At 45.5% G+C, this 18,826-nt stretch overlaps 1 protein-coding gene across 1 annotated transcript; it reads left to right on the top strand.

The window, feature by feature from the left end:
* Window positions 1–1,376: 1,376 nt before the first annotated feature.
* Window positions 1,377–18,611, top strand: LOC129332014 (mannose-binding protein-like). Its single transcript, XM_054982766.1, has 5 exons — window positions 1,377–1,721; window positions 4,119–4,311; window positions 8,228–8,335; window positions 15,136–15,219; window positions 17,279–18,611. The coding sequence occupies exons 2-5, from the start codon at window positions 4,128–4,130 to the stop codon at window positions 17,653–17,655; spliced, it is 753 nt and encodes a 250-aa protein (XP_054838741.1). The 5' UTR covers window positions 1,377–1,721; window positions 4,119–4,127; the 3' UTR covers window positions 17,656–18,611.
* The last annotated feature ends 215 nt before the right edge of the window (window positions 18,612–18,826 follow it).

Here is an 18,826-nt window from a genome sequence, read left to right on the forward strand (position 1 = left end):
TGGCGGCGGCACGGCGCTGGCTGGCTGCAGCAGCAGCTGCAGCCAGCCACGCCAGCTCTTCTGTGCACTCCTCCACCCTCACATGCCCCAGCCGGGCGCAGAAGCCGCGAGCCTCTGCTGGGGCGGTGTGTGGAGCATGGAGCAGCTTCCGCGCACCACCCCAGCCATCCTGCACTGCATGATGACATCATCGCAGTCTGTGGCGCATGCACTCTGCGCGCGCGTGTACAAATGGCCACAGCCACCAGAAACTCTGGCGCTGGCAGTGGGGACTTGTCATTTCTTAGGGATTTCCCAAATACCTTCCAGAAATCCATTGTATGCTCTTAAAACTTTACATCTAAATACAGCCAGCAAGTTAGGGAAACAGCAGCCACCTTAAATTTAACAAATATTTGTACTTGGCATTTGGGCGTATGAAAAAATGCAACAGCTCCCTTCCAAACTGAAAGTGAAGCAATTAAGAAATGATAAGAGGTTTTTCTGGAGCTCTCCTTCTTTTAGGGCGCCACCATAAGCAGAGTTACACCCTTGTAAACTTACAGAATTCCAAAAGGATATATAACTCTTCTTAGGATTACACTGATAGAGTTGAAGGGGAGGAGAGAAGTGGATTATGCAAGAGATACCAAGGCAGAAAAATAACTGGGTATTAGGTTGGAAGAAGAAACTTCCAGCCCAGCAGAAAAGCACAGAAGGCAAATCTTTCAATTCCAGAGCCAGGAGGCAACGTCAGGGGAAGGCCTAGACTCTACGCCCTGTTGTTGGCCTTCTGCAGTAACTGGCCACTGTGTGAGGCAGGATGCTGGGCCAGATGGATCCCTGGTCTAATTCAGCAGAGCTCTTCTCACGTTTTCAGGTTTTGACTTAAACGGTGTGGCAGCAGCCAGTCTTTCCCGTACTCTCTGTGATTTCTGTAACACATCAGAAATTACACTCTTTGAGGTCAGAGACAAATAACAGTTTTTTAATGCAGGAGTATAGATCTGGCTGACATACGTGCTTCTGGTAAACAGGTTTTGCAAAGCTTTGTATACTTCCAAATACTGGCAAAACTTGGCTGACCAAAGGCTACAATGGGGCAACATAAATATTGGGCCAGTGGGATAGACTGAAGCTTATCTCAAACAGTTTTCACTTGTATTAGAAATTATTGCCTCAGGTTTCTGGGAAGAGTTTATAGTTTTCTTGGAGCTCTGCTGAAAGGCACTGAAACACCAATCATTATTCACTTCGGAATACTGGGTGCAAGGTGCAAAGAACAAAGTTATAAAAAGGTTGTTTCCTTTTACATTTGCATTGCTTATATATCCTGAGAGGTTTATTATTATACATAACACTATCAGAAGGTTAAATACTCTTCAGCCTTTTAAAAGGTAGTCCAAAATTACCAAGTATTGTAAAAGATGCCCCTGTAATTTCTTAGGAGGAGTGGTGATCTGAAATTTCAACAATTTATTTGTTCTTTCCCCCCGTTAAATTGATTGGGCAAGATTGCCCTGTGTACAATTCCTGTAAATGATGGAGCATGAAGTCCAATTTTGCAATCCACAGAATTTCACAAGAGCAAAGACAAACCAGTGCCTACTTCCTGGGTGATACGGTTTCCTACTATTTTTTTTGATTGATCGAAACAGAGTTCTGCCACCTTTCTTGGCTTCCTCACTTTTTTCAGATCAAATGAACTACTTCAGTTGATCATAGCAACGTATTTCATTCTGGTAAGAAATAAAGGTTTATTGAATTATTTGCTGTTTTTCCCTACTCAGATTTAATTCATGCTTCCTATTGTTTGGATGTTCTGGGTTACATAACCACTTAAATATACACCATCATATTATGGCTCCAATATATAACGGGGTTTGTTGTTATATTAACGATTTCATTGATTAATTAGAGGGTTCTGGTTTGAATTGGTAGTGAAAATTTTTAACTGAGTTAAGGACACTTTTGCAGATTGTTTGAGTTGATTCTGGTTGTAACGTGTTTCTGTCATAGGAGAGAAGAAAAGAATAAGCATCACCTTTCTTTCTAATTATGTGGGTGATAGCTTTTCTTTATTCAATCCCTCAGTATATTAAAAAGCCACTATTTTTGCAGATTTGATAATAATCTTACTGATTTAAATACATTAACTAATTAGTTTAACAGTGCAATCCTAAACAGAGTTGCATTCTTCTAAGCTAAATCTTAGGATAGCATCATAAAAGGCAGAATTCTTTCACTGGCTGATGAAAGCCCATACACTAACAAACATGTACACACATTAACATGAATGCAATTTGATACATACTATGGTTACTAGAAGTCTGAAAGGGGAGGCATTTGAACATTTATTCTTCATAAATGGGTTTAAGGTACTGCCATAATAGCTAGAATGCTACCATTTGATCCACATGTAATTCAAGGCTCTTTGATTACTAGAGAAGCCTGAAAATGTAATATTTGTATATCTCCTTCTCAAGAGGACATAAGGTATACTCCAAAAGAGTTAAGCTACTTTCATGCACTAAACTGAAATGTAGTATTCAAGACACCATTTTACTATACAAGTCTAAAAATAGTACATCTAAACATTTTGAATCCAAACTTGGAGCAAGAAGTTTAACCTTACGATGGAGGCTAGAATTCCAAACAAGGGCAAGCAATGATACCCCTGGGACTCACATCACTGAAACATGAATCAGTCTTAATGTGATTTCTAGCAGAGATAACCAGAAAGATATTCCATGCTTGCAGAATGCTATCTAGATATACATTTCTCTCCACACTTCATTTTCTGTTGGGCATATATACATACGCCCTTGTGGCTGGAAATGCCTCTTCTTGTATACCACTACAGATTACACACAATACTTCATTGCCTAATGAGTATAACAAGATTGGAGGGGATTCTCTGAATTTTAGCTAATGTAAAGTCCGTTTTTTGGATAACTCAAATAACTGAAAATTTATATTTCTGAATCTTTGCATGTTTAGTTTAGTTCAGTATTCATTTTTTGAAAATCACATTGTTGGAGCATGTACTCAATTATCAGTTGAGGACTTTGAAGAAAACTATTTCTACCTTGTACAAGGAAGTGCTAAAAAGTAATAAGCTAGTAATGAAACCATTGGAGGATCTCTCCTTATAATTAACATCCCTCTATTTATTTATGCAACTTATAGTCCACTTTTCTCACTGAGATTCAAGGTGGATTACACTGTGTAGGTCAAGCAGTGACTGAAACTGAATAAAGGATAGCGTAAGAACTGCAAGCAAAAATCTGATACAGAGCTGAAAACAATGCTTAAAATAAAACAAGCAAGTCAACATGGCATATTAAATGATGCAGAACTATCTGGTAGGAGCAAACTGACAGCAAAAGACAGTACACAGTACTATACTCTACAGTCCCTTATCCCATGCTGGCACATCTCTCTGAAGCATTTCCTTGCAGCACAGACTTATTACCTGTATAAAAAAAACCCCTTTATGTTGGATTTTAGTGCATATGGAGGGTTCTTGAAGGTAATCATGAAAGTCTCCAGAAGCCTTCCTGTAACTCTTTTTTGGCCTGCATAAATCATATTTATTTCTAAAATGCATTAGTCACTTTAACAGCTGATATAATTATTCAGTCACATGCTAATTTTTAAAAAAATATTCTCTTTTGGTACAGACAGGGAAATTCTACATTCTATAGTCTAGTGTGATGGATTTGCAGATAGTTAAATAAGAATAGTTGCACAAGAATGGAGCCAGGGAATGCAGTCTTCAACTAAAGATAGAGGCACAGATGACATCCATATTCAGTATGCATTTTGATGTTCATAGCTGCAGTTCTTGCATTAAAAAAATGTGCTTCCACATATAGATTTCCTTATTTGGACATGGCACATATACATTTAAACCACCTTCTAAGCTGTTTCATTGCTATGGTTCCTGATCAAAGGTTCCTGGAAACTACAGTTCTGTGAAGGGACTGAAAATCTCTGTCAAAATTTTCCTTAGATTCAAGTAAAAACAGAACCCCCAAGATTGTTTGTGTGAAGCTCTGACTTTCTAAACCTGGTTTCTCCAGTTGGCTCCAGATGATCAAAAATGCTAATTCAATATGTTCTTCATTGTCTGTAAGGTCTTAGCAATGTATCTGCTCCAGCTTTTTACTGCCCTGGTGGTGGGAACATCTCTGGTGTGCGCAGCTGCTGCTGATGCAAGCAGATCTGAAGCAAACACATGCACAGTAATGGCATGCGGCAATCCAGGATTAAATGGCTTACCTGGCCGAGATGGAAAGGACGGCACCAAAGGAGAGAAGGGAGACCAAGGTATCATGTTTGCAATCCACAGCCATGTAATTATGTAGTGTGATATGTATAAATAGAAATGCCTGGCAGCTTATAAGAGTACTACTATCTATTTTTGTGATCTGTATGTTTGCTGGAGGAGAGTTTTGCAGATACCAAAAAGACAAATAAGTGGGTACTAGAGTGAATCAAGCCTGAATTCTCCCTAAAAGTTTAAATGACAAAACTGAGGGTATCGTACTTTGATCACATCATGAGAAGACAAGACTCTCTGGAAAGTTTAATAATGCTAGGAAAAGAGGAAGACCTAAAACAAGATGGCTTGACTCAGTAAAAGAAATGATGTCCTCCAGTTTGTAGTTAATGATAGGACGTTTTGGAGGTCTTTCATTCATAGGTCGCCATAGGTTGGAGGCAACTTGATGGCACATACGCATACACTCGTTTTATGTGATGTTGGGAACTTAAGAGAAACTGCAAACTGAAGAGTTACTCCAGTCTAAGTCCATTTATTTCAATAGCTTAGAGTGGACTGCACTGAAAATGTGGATTCTGCTCATCTACCTCCCCCCCCCCCCCGCTGCTCATCAATCTTCTTTCCTTGGCAGGCAGCATAGTGTAGTGGCTAGAGTGACTGACAACGATCTGGGAGACCCAAATTCAAATCCCCATTCTGCCATGGAAGCTTGCTGAGTGACCTCCGCCCTGTCACACACTCTCAACCTAACCTACCTCACTGAGTTGTTGCAAGGATAAAATGGAGGAGAATGCTGTAAGCAACTTTGGGTCCCCAGTGGGGAGAAAAGTGGGGTATAAATGAAGTAAATAAATAAATTGCCAATGCCGAAGAGGCAGTCGTGGATTCAGTGTTGACAACCCTGAGGTTCCTGTCTTTGGACACTGGAACAGTCATAGTGAAATTGTAACGTATCTAGGTCTACAGATAAAGACTACCAGAATGAGGCTTGACAGGTGGTAACTTGGGACAGGACCTTCTTGGCTGCAGCACTAAAACTCTAGAACTCTCTCCCCAGGGATATTTAGAATATCAGTCTCCATTTCACACAGGCAATGTTGATGGGGGCGGAGGGGGAGGGGGAGAAGTGGTTGCCCAGAAAGAACCAGTTTGTTCTAATTTGATAGAAGAAATATTTCTTTTCTGTTTCTGCCCAGATACAGCCCTCCCTCCAAAGGGTGAACATGACTGTTTTCTTGTTTCTGAATTATAGGAGACTATCAATGCCATCCTAGGAAGATGCAGAGAAGTTAGCCGTGTTAGTCTGTGGTAGCAAAATCAAAAAGAGTCCAGTAGCACCTTTAAGACTAACCAATTTTATTTTAGCATAAGCTTTCGAGAATCAAGTTCTCTTCGTCAGATGCCTGATACAGAGATGTTTGACCAGTCTCTGTATCAGGCATCTGACGAAGAGAACTTGATTCTCGAAAGCTTATGCTAAAATAAAATTGGTTAGTCTTAAAGGTGCTACTGGACTCTTTTTGATCCTAGGAAGAGTTACTCTGGTCTAAGCCCGTTGAAATCAATGACTGAAGTAACTCAGCTTAGGCTTGCCCGGTTGGTGTTCCCTAACGTGGGGCTCTTCACATGACAGTCATTCTAGGGGCAGGTGCTCCACATCTGTATATTAAACCTCTAGGTTCTTTGGATCTATCCACTGTCAGTATTTTATTACGTCACAACACCTTTTTCCATCTGTGAGTGAAGACTTTTTGTTTCTTTTGGTGTACCATCAATGATCCCTTCTTCATGCCCAATGTTTTAATTGTTGTTTTTATGTCTTTATGCATTCTTAAGCTCTTGGTTTTGATTTTTTAAATTATCTGTTTTTCTGGGCTTGCTGCCGTCGGGCGGGGCGCCGGCTGGGCCGGCCCTGACATCAGAGGGTTGCCAGGGATGTTGCAGGACCCTGCTCCGTGGAAGGAGGGGTGGTATACATCACCCAGACTCCCTCTCAGTCCACTCGCTGGCCTGCTCAACCTGGCCTGCTCACCCCCTTCGCCCTCTGTCATCTCCTCCTCCCAGAACTCTCCTCCAAGACTCCACACCATCACTCCTTACTCATACCCACCACCCCAGAGCTCTTCCCAGCCAGCCTTTATAGGGCCTTCTCTCACCGCCCCGCCCTCCTTGCGGGTCCTGCCTGCCAGGCCACACCCCTCCTTGGCCTCCCTGCATTGGCCTGGCTTGTCTCAAGCTGCTGCAGCTGGGGTAGCTGGCTGGGCTGCCTGGATCAGCAACAGGTGTGTCATGTTGGCTGGCTGCCAGGCCTCTCTGGCTGAGCTGATTACTGAAGGTAGGCCCAGCTGTGGCCCCTTGCCTGGCTGCCCAGCTCTTCCCACAGAATGCCTTCAGCAGTCCCACCTGGAGGGGCTTGGTTCTGAGCCTCTCCTGAGCCAGGTTGCTGTCTTCAAGCTGAGGTGGAGGCTGGGGCGTGGCTCTGAGCTGCTGCGGCTGCTTTTCTTCCATGGCTGGTAAGGGCTCTGTTTGGGCTGCTGCTGGGCCCCTATTCTCCCTGCCTCTGCCTTCTCCCTCTGTTCTGCTCAGCCCCCTATCCTCCCCCTGGAAGGTGGGACTAGCTGGCCTCTCCCTGCCCCCTCTAGCCCTCTGGGGCTTCGGCCCTTCGCCCCTTTCCCCTGGGGTGGGCAGGCTCTGGCCCTGGCTGCTGGCTGGGGTGGCAGGGCAGCCCCCTCCCGGCTGCCTCCCCTTGCTTTCTCCTGGCGAGGCCGGGGGCTGTGTCTCAGACCCCGGATACTGTTTTCGTGATTTTAGTAGGTATGTTTTAACTTGTTAGCTGCCTTGGTGGCCCTTATAAGGGCAGAAAGGAGAGAGATAAAATTTGTTAAAATAAAATAAGTTATTCTAGCACTAGGTGAAAGTATTTGCTCAGGCTTTTTATTTAATTTGGTGGTTTCTGTTTGTTTGTTTTGCCATTTTAATGTTTGTTTTTTAATTACTGGGTTGGTAGCAATCTGCTTTTATTGCTGCTCTGATCTCTTCTCTTTGCTTTATGGCTGATTACTTTTGAGATGTTTCCTGTTGTTATTATTGACACTACTGACTTAGAATAATGTTGTGGGATTTAACTGCTATGATACTGTTTTATATTTGTATTGATTTATTCTGTAAGTGCCCATAAGAGCAGGCCCGGCGCACCCATTGAGGCCAGGTAGGCGGTGGCCTCGGGCGCGAGGGCACTGGGGAGGCGCCGGAGGGAGTGTCGGGGGCGAAGGCGCGTGCAGCAGAGCTGGCATGACTGGGCTGCAGCTGCTGCTGCAGCCAGCCAGCCCTGTGCCACTGCTGCCGCCACACGCCCCACCTGGGCGAAGAAGCCGCGAGCCACTGCTGGGGCAGCGTGCGGAGCACGGAGCAGCCTCTGTGTGCCGCCTCAGCAGCGGCTCAGGGCTTCTGCACCTGGCTGGGGCATGTGGTGGTGGCGGCGGCGGCGGCGGCACGGGGCTGGCTGGCTGCAGCAGCAGCTGGAGCCAGCCACGCCACCTCCGCTGCGCGCTCCTCTGCCCCCACACACCTCAGCCGGACGCAGAAGCCGCATGCTGCTGCTGGGGTAGCGTGCGGAGCACGGAGCAGCTTCTGTGCGCCGCTCCAGCCATCCTGCGCTGTGTGATGACATCATTGTGTGATGACGTCATCGCACAGTCTGTGGTGTGTGCGTGCACAAGTGGCCGCAGGCGCCAGAAACTCTGGTTCCGGCCCTGCATAAGAGCCTTTTTGTTAAGGGGAGGTGTGGAAATCTAAAAATTAAAAGACATTCAGTGGGACGTTTTGATTCTGAGGAGCAACTTAGCACACGAGGGCAGCCACCGTGGATGGGGATTTGAAGGAGTTCCTCTTAGCAGCTCTTGGTTTGACAGAATTAAACCTCATAGAAAACCATTCTCTCTTTTTTTTGACAAACCTGAGGGGTCGGACTGAAGGGCCAACAGGGATACCCTGGAAAGGCTGGACCTCCAGGCCCAACAGGAATGCAAGGACCTCCAGGTCAAAAAGGACAAAAGGGAGAAACAGCAGGTAAGGTGCCACTTTTTGATGATAATCATAGAGTTGGAAGGGGCCATACAGACCATCTAGTCCAACCCCCTGCCCAGTGCAGGATGAGCCTAAAGCATCCCTGACAAATATTCATCCAGCCTCTTCTTGAAAACTGCCAGTGAAGTGGAGCTCACCACCTCCCTAGGCAGCTGGTTCCACCTTTGAACTACTCTGACCGTGAAAGAGTTTTTCCTAATACACAATTGGTACCATTAGGCATGTAGTTTTAGCCTATTGCTTCGCATCCTACCCTCTGCTGCCAACTGGAACAGCTCCCTGCCCTCCTCCAAATGACAGCCTTTCAAATATTTCAAGAGAGCAATCATGTCCCCCCTCAATCTCCTCTTCTCCAAACTAAACATTCCCAAGGCCCTCAGCGTTTCCTCGTAGGGCTCAGTCTTCAGACCCCTGATCATCCTCGTCACTCTCCTCTGCACCCTCTCGATTTTGTCCACATCCTTTTTGAAGTGAGGCCTCCAGAACTGCACACAGTACTCCGGGTGCAGCCTGACTAGGGCAGTATAGAGAGGGGCTATGACCTCCTGCGATTTCGATGCAATCGCCCTTTTGATACAACCCAAGACTGGGTTTGCCTTTTTTGCCACTGCATCACACTGACTGCTCATATTTAGTTTACAGTCCACTCTTACTCCAAGATCTCTTTTGCATACACTACTACTCAGAAGTGTATCCCCCATCATGTATTTGTGCTTCACATTTTTGTGGCCCAGATGTAATATTGTGCACTTATCTCTGTTGAGTTGCATCCTGTTCACAACCGCCCACTTCTCCAGCATATTAAAGTCTTGCTGAATTTTAACTCTACCTTCTTGGGTGTTTGCCACTCCTCCCAATTTGGTATCATTGGCAAATTTAATGAGTAGCCCGTTTACCCTTTCATTCAGATCATTGATAAAAATATTAAAAAGTACTGGGCCCAAAACCAAGCCCTGTGGCCCCCAACTGGACACTTCCCTCCAATCTGATGAAATGCCCTTGACCACAACTCTTTGGGTGCGGTCTTCCAACCAGTTCCCTAACCACCGAACTGTCCTATAGTCCAGTCCACAGTCTTCCAGTTTACCCATTAGAATGTCATGGGGAACCTTATCAAAAGCTTTACTGAAATCCAGGGAAATCACGTCGACAGAGTTCCCGTGTTCTAGTAAGCTGGTCACTTGATCTAAGAAGGAAACCAGGTTGGTCTGACAAGATCTGTTGGGGACAAAACCATGTTGACTTCCCCGGATTACTAAGTGGTCCTTCAGATGCTTACAGATCGATCCCTTTAAAATCTGCTCTAATATCTTCCCAGAAACAGAAGTCAGACTGACTGGCCTGTAGTTTCCCAGGTCATCCTTTTTCCCTTTCTTAAAGATTGGGATAACATTTGCTCTTCTTCAATCTTGTGGCACATCCCCAGTCCTCCAGGGGTCCTTGAAGATGATGGACAGAGGCTCTGCAAGTTCTCTAGAAAGTTATTTGACCACTCTTGGATGCACATCATCTGGCCCAGGGGATTTGTATTCATCCAGTGCTGCCAGATGCCTCTCCACAACCTCTCTGTCAATGTCAATGAGCCCCCCAGGTGTCCTGTCATGTCTACTACTATCTCTAGATGCACTCAAGTTCTTCAGGGAGAAAACATAGGCAAAAAAGCCATTAAGCCAGTCTGCTTTTTCTCTCTCCTCCATCAGAGTTTCTCCTTCCACTTCCAACAGTGGTCCAATTGCTTCTTTTACCTTGCATTCACTTCTCGCATATCTGTAGCAGTTTTTCTTATTGTAGCAAGCCCCCCTGGCCAGACCCAGCTCATACTGAGCTTTGATGGCTGATCTGGAGCACCTAGTAACTCTCATATATTCCTCTTTAGAGATCTGTCCTTCTCTCCATTTCCTGGACATTTCCTTTTTCTCCTTAAGCTTATTCTGGAGCTCTCTGTTCATCCACATCAGTTTCTTTTAGCCCTTACCATGTTTCCATCTTGCTGGATTAGTGAGGGCTTGAGCTTGCAAAATATCATGGCCGTCATCACACGGGCATCTGTTCCGTTAAGTTTACAGCATATTGCGTCATCGCTGATATTGGCACAGTAATGTTTCTTTGGGTCACCTCGCATTTCTTCATGCTCCCAGCTGTCCACACCTAAGCGCTCTGTTCCGTTCTCTCTAACGGGCGCAGAAGCAGCTCCTCCCCCTTTAAAAAAATTTTTTTTGGCGTTTAATTCCACTATAATGGAATAACATTAGCTTCCTAATCTACTGCAGTTTCCTGAATAATCTGAAATCCGTGTGCACAACTGAAGTTGTTGTCAGCTGGATGAGGCTGCAGTCTCCCGCGCCTAAGATCCTCTCGGTAATGCAAAACTGAAAGCGGAAGTCGGATAGAATGGTTGCGGAGTTTAAAATTTTCCCGCACAAAAAAAATAAAGGCATTATATCGATATAACATCGTAATTTAAAAAAAAAAAACTGGAAAATGACTGAACACGGCCGTTTTTAGCAAGGTGTGGTTTTGGGTTAAAATAAAAATTTCTCTAATGGCAATTCAGTCATTTTTACTTGTTTTCTTCAACAGAAAATTTTCATTGTGTGATGTCGTTATAGCGATATAACGACATTATTACAAAAAAAAAGGGAGTTGCGGGAGAAATGGATTCTGGGATTGAGGAGAGGAAAAAAGGGTGGGCCTATGGCGTGGCGAGGTGAAAAACATCGATGTGAGGCATTCACACTGAGGCGCAAAATATCACGACTATCAAGCACAAAGCAGAAGAGAGAAAATCGCATCAGTGTTGGAATAAGGTGGGTGTTTGCTGGGAAACTGCGCCATTTTCGCACTAAATAGAAGCCCGTGTGACAACGGCCCATGTTTGAGAAGGGCTCACCCTTCACTCGCTCCTTTCCCTTCCAGCACACTCCCCCACGGAATGACTCTCATCAAGCTTCTGAGTTCATTGAAGTCGGCCCTATGAAAATCTAACCTACAAGTCTGGCTATGAACTTCCTTGGCCCCCCCGCAGCAACTGGAATTCAAGGAGGACACGGTCACTTCCCCCTAAGGTCCCCACCACCTTCACCCCATCTACCAATTCTTCCCTGTTGGTTAATATCAAGTCTGTTAATTATAATTCTGGCATTACAGACTCATTACTCCATCATGTGTCAAGATGTGTAATGGTAACCTGATTGGTAGGGAAAGGTTTTTTTAAAAAACCTTCCACTCCCCCCTTTCACTTCAAAAACCCTTTCTTGAAGCCTTTTCCTGCAGCCATCAGAGCATGGTGACAAGCTTTTGTGTTTAATACACGTTGAGTTTGCATGGGTCTATTTCACTTGTTCAGTTCCCATACTGCAGCATTATTCCCATAACCGTCTGCACCAGATTGGCTGCTGTTAGTAGTCATTCCGGCCACTATGGGGCTTTTCCACGGCTTTCCTGGGAGTGCTTATACCATGACTTTTTAATAAAAAATCTGCTTTGCAGTAGGCTGTTTCTCTGTGCATACTTTTTAATTCTGTTTTTGGTGTTCCACACTCTCCCCACCCCTGCCCTCTGCCAGCCCAATGCATTGTGATGGGCTACTCCTGGCTAGCCAGCCACCCCCTCCTCCTTTCCATTCTTCCTCCCTCCCCTATCTACTCTTCTTCTTCTTCTAAAAATAATTAAGTTCAGTGCAGGATCAATGAATCTCTGGTTTGATAGCAGACAGGGGAAAGTTCTTTTTTTATTCTTTTTTGCTTTGGGACTGGTGGGAACATTGTATAGGTGGCGAAATATCTGAGTATCAGAAATAATTGAGTTTTAGATACTCTTTCCATCTCATGGTGGAGAAACAGATGCTATGGAGCAACAGAGAAGGAGGCAGGAATGGACCTTTGCCAGCGATTCATCGCAGCTCCAATGGGAGGTGCAAACAGCCACATATAAGCCAAACCCACAGCTTTTGGCTTGATTTCAGGGAAAGCGAGGAATTATGTCCTGGGTTCAGAAGGGGCTATAGTTAGATCTTTAGTAGGGTTCCATATTGCTCCCTTGGATGTAATGCGGAATCTAGATGTGCTACCTGTCAGGGCTTGCAGCGGCCGCCGCTGGGCGTGGCGCTGGGCGGTCACCTCCTGACATCAAAGGGGGGGCAGGGATTCTGCAGGACCCTGCTCTGTGGAAGGAGGGGCGGTATACATCACCCAGGCTCCCTCTCAATCCACTCGCTGGCCTGCTCAACCTGTGCCACCCACCCTCTTTGGCCTCTGCCGTCTCCTCCTCCTCCATCCACTCTCCTCCTTGCCTTTGCTCTCACACTGCTCTGCTCTCCCTCCATGCCATCACTCCTTACTCACACCCACCACCTCAGAGCTCTTCCCAGCCACCTTATATAGGGTTTCCTTTCCCCGCCCCGCCCTCCTTCTAGGCTTGATCCCTCTCCTGACTTGGCCCAGCTGTGCCTTCCCTCAGGTGTTTCCCTCCTACCACTAATCCCTTCTTGGCTTCCTTGCCTTGCTGGCAGGGTGGGGTTGAATGCGAGCCATCCCCAGGTGAGGTCTCCTCAGCCTTGCTCACGAGGAGCTGCCCCAGTAGGCCTTTGAACTGCTGAGCTTGCCTGGCCTTGCTCACGAGGAGCTGCCCCAGCCGGCTTCTGCGCTGCCAAGCTTGCCTGGCCTTGCTCATGAGGAATTGCCCTGGCCAGCTTCTGGGCTGCCTGCTCCTTGATACTGGGCGGGGCTGCCCATCTCCTCCCCCAGAATGCCTGTGGCAGCTCCACCTGGAGGGGCTTGGCTCCTAGCCACTCCTGAACCAGGCTGCTGTCCTCTAGCCGGGGTGTGGCTCAGGGCTGTAGTGGCTGCTTCTCCTCCTTGGCTGGTAAGGGCTCTATTTGGGTTGGTGCTGGGTCCCTATTCCCCCTGACTTGGCCCTTTTCCTCTGTCCTGCTTAGCCCCCTCTCTTCCCCCTGGAGGGTGGGACTGGCTGGTCTCCCCCTGCTCCCTCCAGCCCTCTGAGGCTTTGGCCTTTCGCCCCTTCCCCCTGGAGTAGGCAGGTTCTGGACCTGGTTGCTGGCTGGGGTGGTAGGGCCACTGCCTCCCGGTTGCCTCCCACTGCTCCCTCCTGGCAAGTCTGGGGGATGGGACCCAAACCCCGGACACTACCTGCTATCTGGCCCACTACCTGGCCTGGATTCCTAGCTTTCCTTTTTAAAAACATCAAGTCTCTGGGCTTTCTGGATCCAGAGACAGAAGGCAAAATGAGCAGAGTTTTCTGCCCAATTTTTGACTTGAGAACACCATGGGTACATCTGCCCCATCGCAAAACATGCTGTACCATGACAGATGCTCATGAGACAAAACTCCAATAAATGCAATACCAAAAAGCTCTCTAGGGACCTTTAGCGGAATTCCTCCTACAGTTAACTATAAAATTAGTAGGAAAAAAATCTGAGATCTCTTGTGTCATAATTTATGTCCATTACTGCTTGCTGTTGTCCACAGTGGCTGAGATGAACAAGCATTTCCTGTTTGCCTTCTTACTATGAGTTTCTCTAGGCCTTTGGTCCTGTCTTTTTGAACTATGCTTCCCAGCTAATATTGCTTCTCTCTACACTTGAGCATCTTTGTGTTAGATGTCTCGTGTACACAGACTCTTAGCTGCATTTGACATTTCTGTACAGGTTAGAGGGTCGTCAAGATCTGTATTTATGAAAACATGTACACTTGCAAACATATAATGGAAGGACTGCCTCCTCCCATTCTATCCAGCATGCTAGATAAGATCCTTATCTCAAGCATTGCTCTCTGTGCCCCCCCCCCAGAGGTGAGGCTGGTAATAACCAGAGCCAGAGTTGTTTTAGTAGTGGGACCTTGTCTTTGTAACCCCCTCTTCCTTCAGTTTTGCTTGGCATCTATCCTATTGTCTTTTAGGAGAGCCAGTTTGGTGTAGTGGTTAAAAGTGGCAGGACTCTAATATGGAAAACTGAGTTTGATTCCCCACTCCTCTGCCTGAATCCAGCTGGGTGACCTTGGGACAGTCAGAGCTCTCTCAGAGCTCTCTCAGCCCCACCCACCTCACAGGGTGATTGTTGTAGGGATAATAATGACATTGACATCGAGTGTGGAATTAAGTTGTCTTGAAAAACGGTATATAAGCACAAAGTACTTGACTAAAACATCCCTGTTTACTCAAGCTTTTGACATTTCATTGCATCTCTTTTAGAAGGGGGAAGGGCTATTTCTCACATGCCAATATTGATGTGATTATTTGACTCTATTTTATTTTTCCATTCCTTTCATTTATACCCAGGCTTTTTTTTTCCTCAGTGGGGATTTTAAGAGTACAACATTCTCCCCCTTTCCATTTTATCCCTACAACAATCCTCCAAAGTAGGTTAGGCTGAAGTTGGTGATTGGCCCAAACTCACCCAATCCTCACTCTGCCTGCATAGCAGAGTGTGGATTTGAACCAGGCCCACCCAAGTCCTAGTCCGACGCATATTGCTGTGGCATCTGGGGTGACTTTTTTAGAAGAGACATCAGTCTTATTGTATTGTTCTTATTGATTGATTCTTATTGATTCAGTTGGATATTTTTAATTGTTGAGTCATTTAATTTCACTTCAGGACTCTTGGGAAGTGGAATAAAAATGCACTAAAATAAACATGTACAGTGAACTGTAGAGACTGATAGTTGTTGGAGTCACTATCAATCGTGATGACCAATCACCACCCTTTTCGATAAATGGAACTGTTGGTGCTGAATGATGCTTTTCCCAACCCTTCTTCTTTCCCTTAGCTACTGACAGTCTTCAAAGGCGAGTGACTGCTCTGGAAAACAACTTACAGGCTCTTCAAGCTGAACTGAACAAATCCAAAAAATGTAAGACATAACAAAGCAGTAAAGTGTCCAGTAGCATCTTTAAGACTAACCAACTTTATTGTAGTGGAAGCTTTCAAGAACCACAGCTCTCTTTGTTCTTGAAAGCTTATGCTACAATAAAGATGGTTAGTCTTGAAGGTGCTACTGTTTTGCAACTACAGACTAACATGGCTAACTCCTCCGGATCTAAGGCGTAACAAAGATGCTTTTATTGCATTAAGAACACCAGAAGAGCCCTGCGGGATCAGACTCGTGGCCATCCCTCCCAGCCTCCTGCTATACACAGTGGTCAGCCTGTTGACCTGGAGGGCCAACTAACAGGGCCGCTGATATTGCTGCCTAGCACTGGTATGCAAAAGTTTTACCACCTCTGGATGGTCCCTTTTAGTCACCATGATGGACCTCTCCTCCAAGAGTCTGTCCAACACTCCTTCCTTTAAAGCCACTGATGCTTTACTTCATTGCATCCTATGAACCATGATGACCCCTTTGTGAATTTTCCCCTGTGCTCCCATCCCATGACAGCTCCTTATGCAAAAGGCTGTGGGGGTCCTGCAAGCAAAAAGCCATCAGATATGCGAGCAGGGATAATCAGGCAACATCATCCCTCCTCCTTTCTGCTGTTCCAGGAAATGCACAAAGCCAACTTCCATTAACGCAATAGGAAGATAGGGCAGTTCCCCCCGTTTCCCTTACTTACTGCAGAACACCCTGTTCTTGCAGCTTTTGACCAACATGGGAAGGGCCGTGGTTCAGTGGCAAATCATGTGCTCGGCATGCAGAAGATCCCAGGCACAATCTTTGTCATCTCTGATTAATGAATCTGGCAGTGGGCGATGTGAAATCCTCTGCCTGAGATCCTGGAAAGCCACTGCCCATCTAAGAGCTAAGACACATGAGACAAATTGCATGAGGACACTCAAGTGAAGGAAGATGCAATGTTAGCTGGGAAGCCGAGTTTTAAAACACAGATTGGAAGGCTTTGTCAATTTCCCCTCTCTACAGAGCCAGCAAACAGCTCTTCACAGGGTTTGTTTATTTCCTCTTCACCTCCTAGAAGGGGAGGTGAAACTCACAGAGCCTTTGGGTGGGGGGCGAAGATGACAATATTGACTTGATGGACCGATGGTGTGATTCAATATAAGGCAGCTTCATGCATGTTTGTGTGTGTTCCATGACCTTTGCCAATGGTTGGGAGGGGGTAACTCAATGGGAAGGTCTCCTTACAAGTTGGGGGAATTAGCGTGCATGGAGGGCAGCAAGAGGAGGTAACTTAGGGATCTCTTCCAATGTATATGAGGATTGTCCCAGCTAGAGAACTCTTTCAATGACCAGGCAAAGTTTTCAACCAAAAGGGTTTTTTTTAACTGAAAATAACAAAGATCAACAGCACACAAAACACACACAACACACACTCTGAGATAACTGGAAAGCAGTGGTGAAAGTTGGATAGAGTTTAGGGGATCGGGTGTTATTTACCATCAAGAAGACGGTAATGGAAATATAGGGTGAGAGGCTGTCTCGCTTGCACATTCCATCTCCTGGCTTCCATGATTCTGCCTGCTTGGGCGGTAGTTTTAATGCTCCAAGCACATTCAGAGAAGGGGCTTATGGCATAACTACATTCATAAGCCTTCAAATATTGTTGGCGCAAGACTGACCGCTAACAGGGGGGTCTTAAGGGGTTGCTGGGAGAGATCCACCAATGCAAGCCCTTTTGTGAGCAAGTTGTACGACACTGCTGAAATGCTTTGTTTTTCACCTTTTATTGAAAATGCTGACTGGGGGTATGTACAAGAATGTCAAGCTAACCATGAGGACAGCACCATGAAAGCTCCTCCCATACGATGTTTCATTCGTAGTCTACAATCCACATCATGCCATGCCCTTTGCACCAGGGAAGTTCTTCCTTGCAGCGAAATTGCAGGCCACAGGAGGTTGGGTGTGAATGATACAACCACATGGGAAGGGTGAATTGCAGGGGGTCTTTCTTTGGGGAAGGATTAAAAAAAGAAGTAAGGAGAGTCTCACTGCTGACGTTTTTTCTTTCTGTGCCCAGTGGTGTTACTACAGGGGTTGACAGTCGGACAGAAAACTTTCATTTCAACTCACCAGCAGGATACTTTCAGTAATGGCAGAGCCCTGTGTGCGAAAGCTGGAGCAGCCGTGGCCTGCCCCAAGAACGCTGCTGAGAACACTGCCGTGCAAGAACTAGCAAAGAAGGACTCCAAGCCTGCTTTTCTTGATATAACCGATACCCAGACAGAGGGCAGGTTTGTGTATCCAAACGGATCACCAGTAGGATACACAAACTGGAAAAAAGGAGAGCCCAACAACTACAACGGAGTCGAGGATTGCACTATTATCTTACATGAAAACGCAGAATGGAATGACTACAACTGTAACTCAAAATGGCTGATCATTTGTGAATTATGACCTGTTTACAAAAAGAGCAATATTTCAGGTTTCTTCATGTTCTTTCACTAGGAAACATTTTACATTCCTGGCTAGATGATGGGTATAAGAAAGTGAGGTTTCCTGGTACAACAAAACCATCGTTTCCATGGAGTATGCCTAGGCTGCTTCTGCGGAGCAAAGGATATCCACATTTTCCCTGCAGTTTTGTTCCCCCTGGGCCACCATTTGCCCCCACAGGGCTTTGGGATACATTTTTTAAAAAACTAGCAACTGCTAGATTGGTTAAGCATTGTAATGTACTGTCCCAACTGCCCTCAAGTCATAGTTGACTTATGGCAACCACTGGTGGGGTCTTCATGGCAAGAGACTAACACAGGCGGTTTGCCATTGCCTGCCTTTGCAACCCTGGTCTTCATTGGAGGTCTCCTATCCAATTATTAACCCAAGCTGACCCTGCTTAGCTTCTGAGATCTGATGAGATCAGGCTCACCTGGACAATCCAGGTCAGTGTTCTAAATTACCTACTTCCTTTGAATTCCCAGGTTTCATTGAAAAAAAGAGTAAGACTCTAGCCCTTTTTGTTGTTGATAAAAGCTGTACACCTTTCCCTTTTATCTCCACAAACCTAGCTTGGTTTGGAAAAGACCACAGCAAAGCAGGGAAAACCCCTCTAAGTAGATGATTAGGAAACATTGTGTAGAAGTGCCAATGTTTCTTTTATTCTGCCTGATCAAATGAGCATTGAAATAGCACAAAAAGCTGCTAAATGCCAGAATGATTGAGATGAATGTGTACCACAAGGTATTGCTGATGAAAGCCTGAGATTTCAATATACTTAAGATAAGTTTTTTAATAGCTTATGAGTGTATGGTTTTTGTTGTTCATCTTTGTAAGCCATCCTGAGCTTCTGGGAAGGATGGGATAAACATATTTTGAATAAATACGGTCCTCATGCCACTTTTAACTCTGAAAAATAGTGTCTCTCCAGCCTGTATTGGGTAATGAAATGTCAGACCTAGGGTTTCATTCAAACATCATGCCAACCAGTAACTTACTGAAAATAACAATACCAACACACACTTTCAATTCCCAGGGGAGAATTTTAAAGAAAATAATTCCTGCTTCATACATTCTCATCCTCAAATGTAATAAGCTAGCGATTAAACTGTTGGGGGAATCTTGGCTTACA

The sequence above is a fragment of the Eublepharis macularius genome, chromosome 6 (genome assembly GCF_028583425.1).
Source record: "Eublepharis macularius isolate TG4126 chromosome 6, MPM_Emac_v1.0, whole genome shotgun sequence".
Taxonomy (NCBI): domain Eukaryota; kingdom Metazoa; phylum Chordata; class Lepidosauria; order Squamata; family Eublepharidae; genus Eublepharis; species Eublepharis macularius.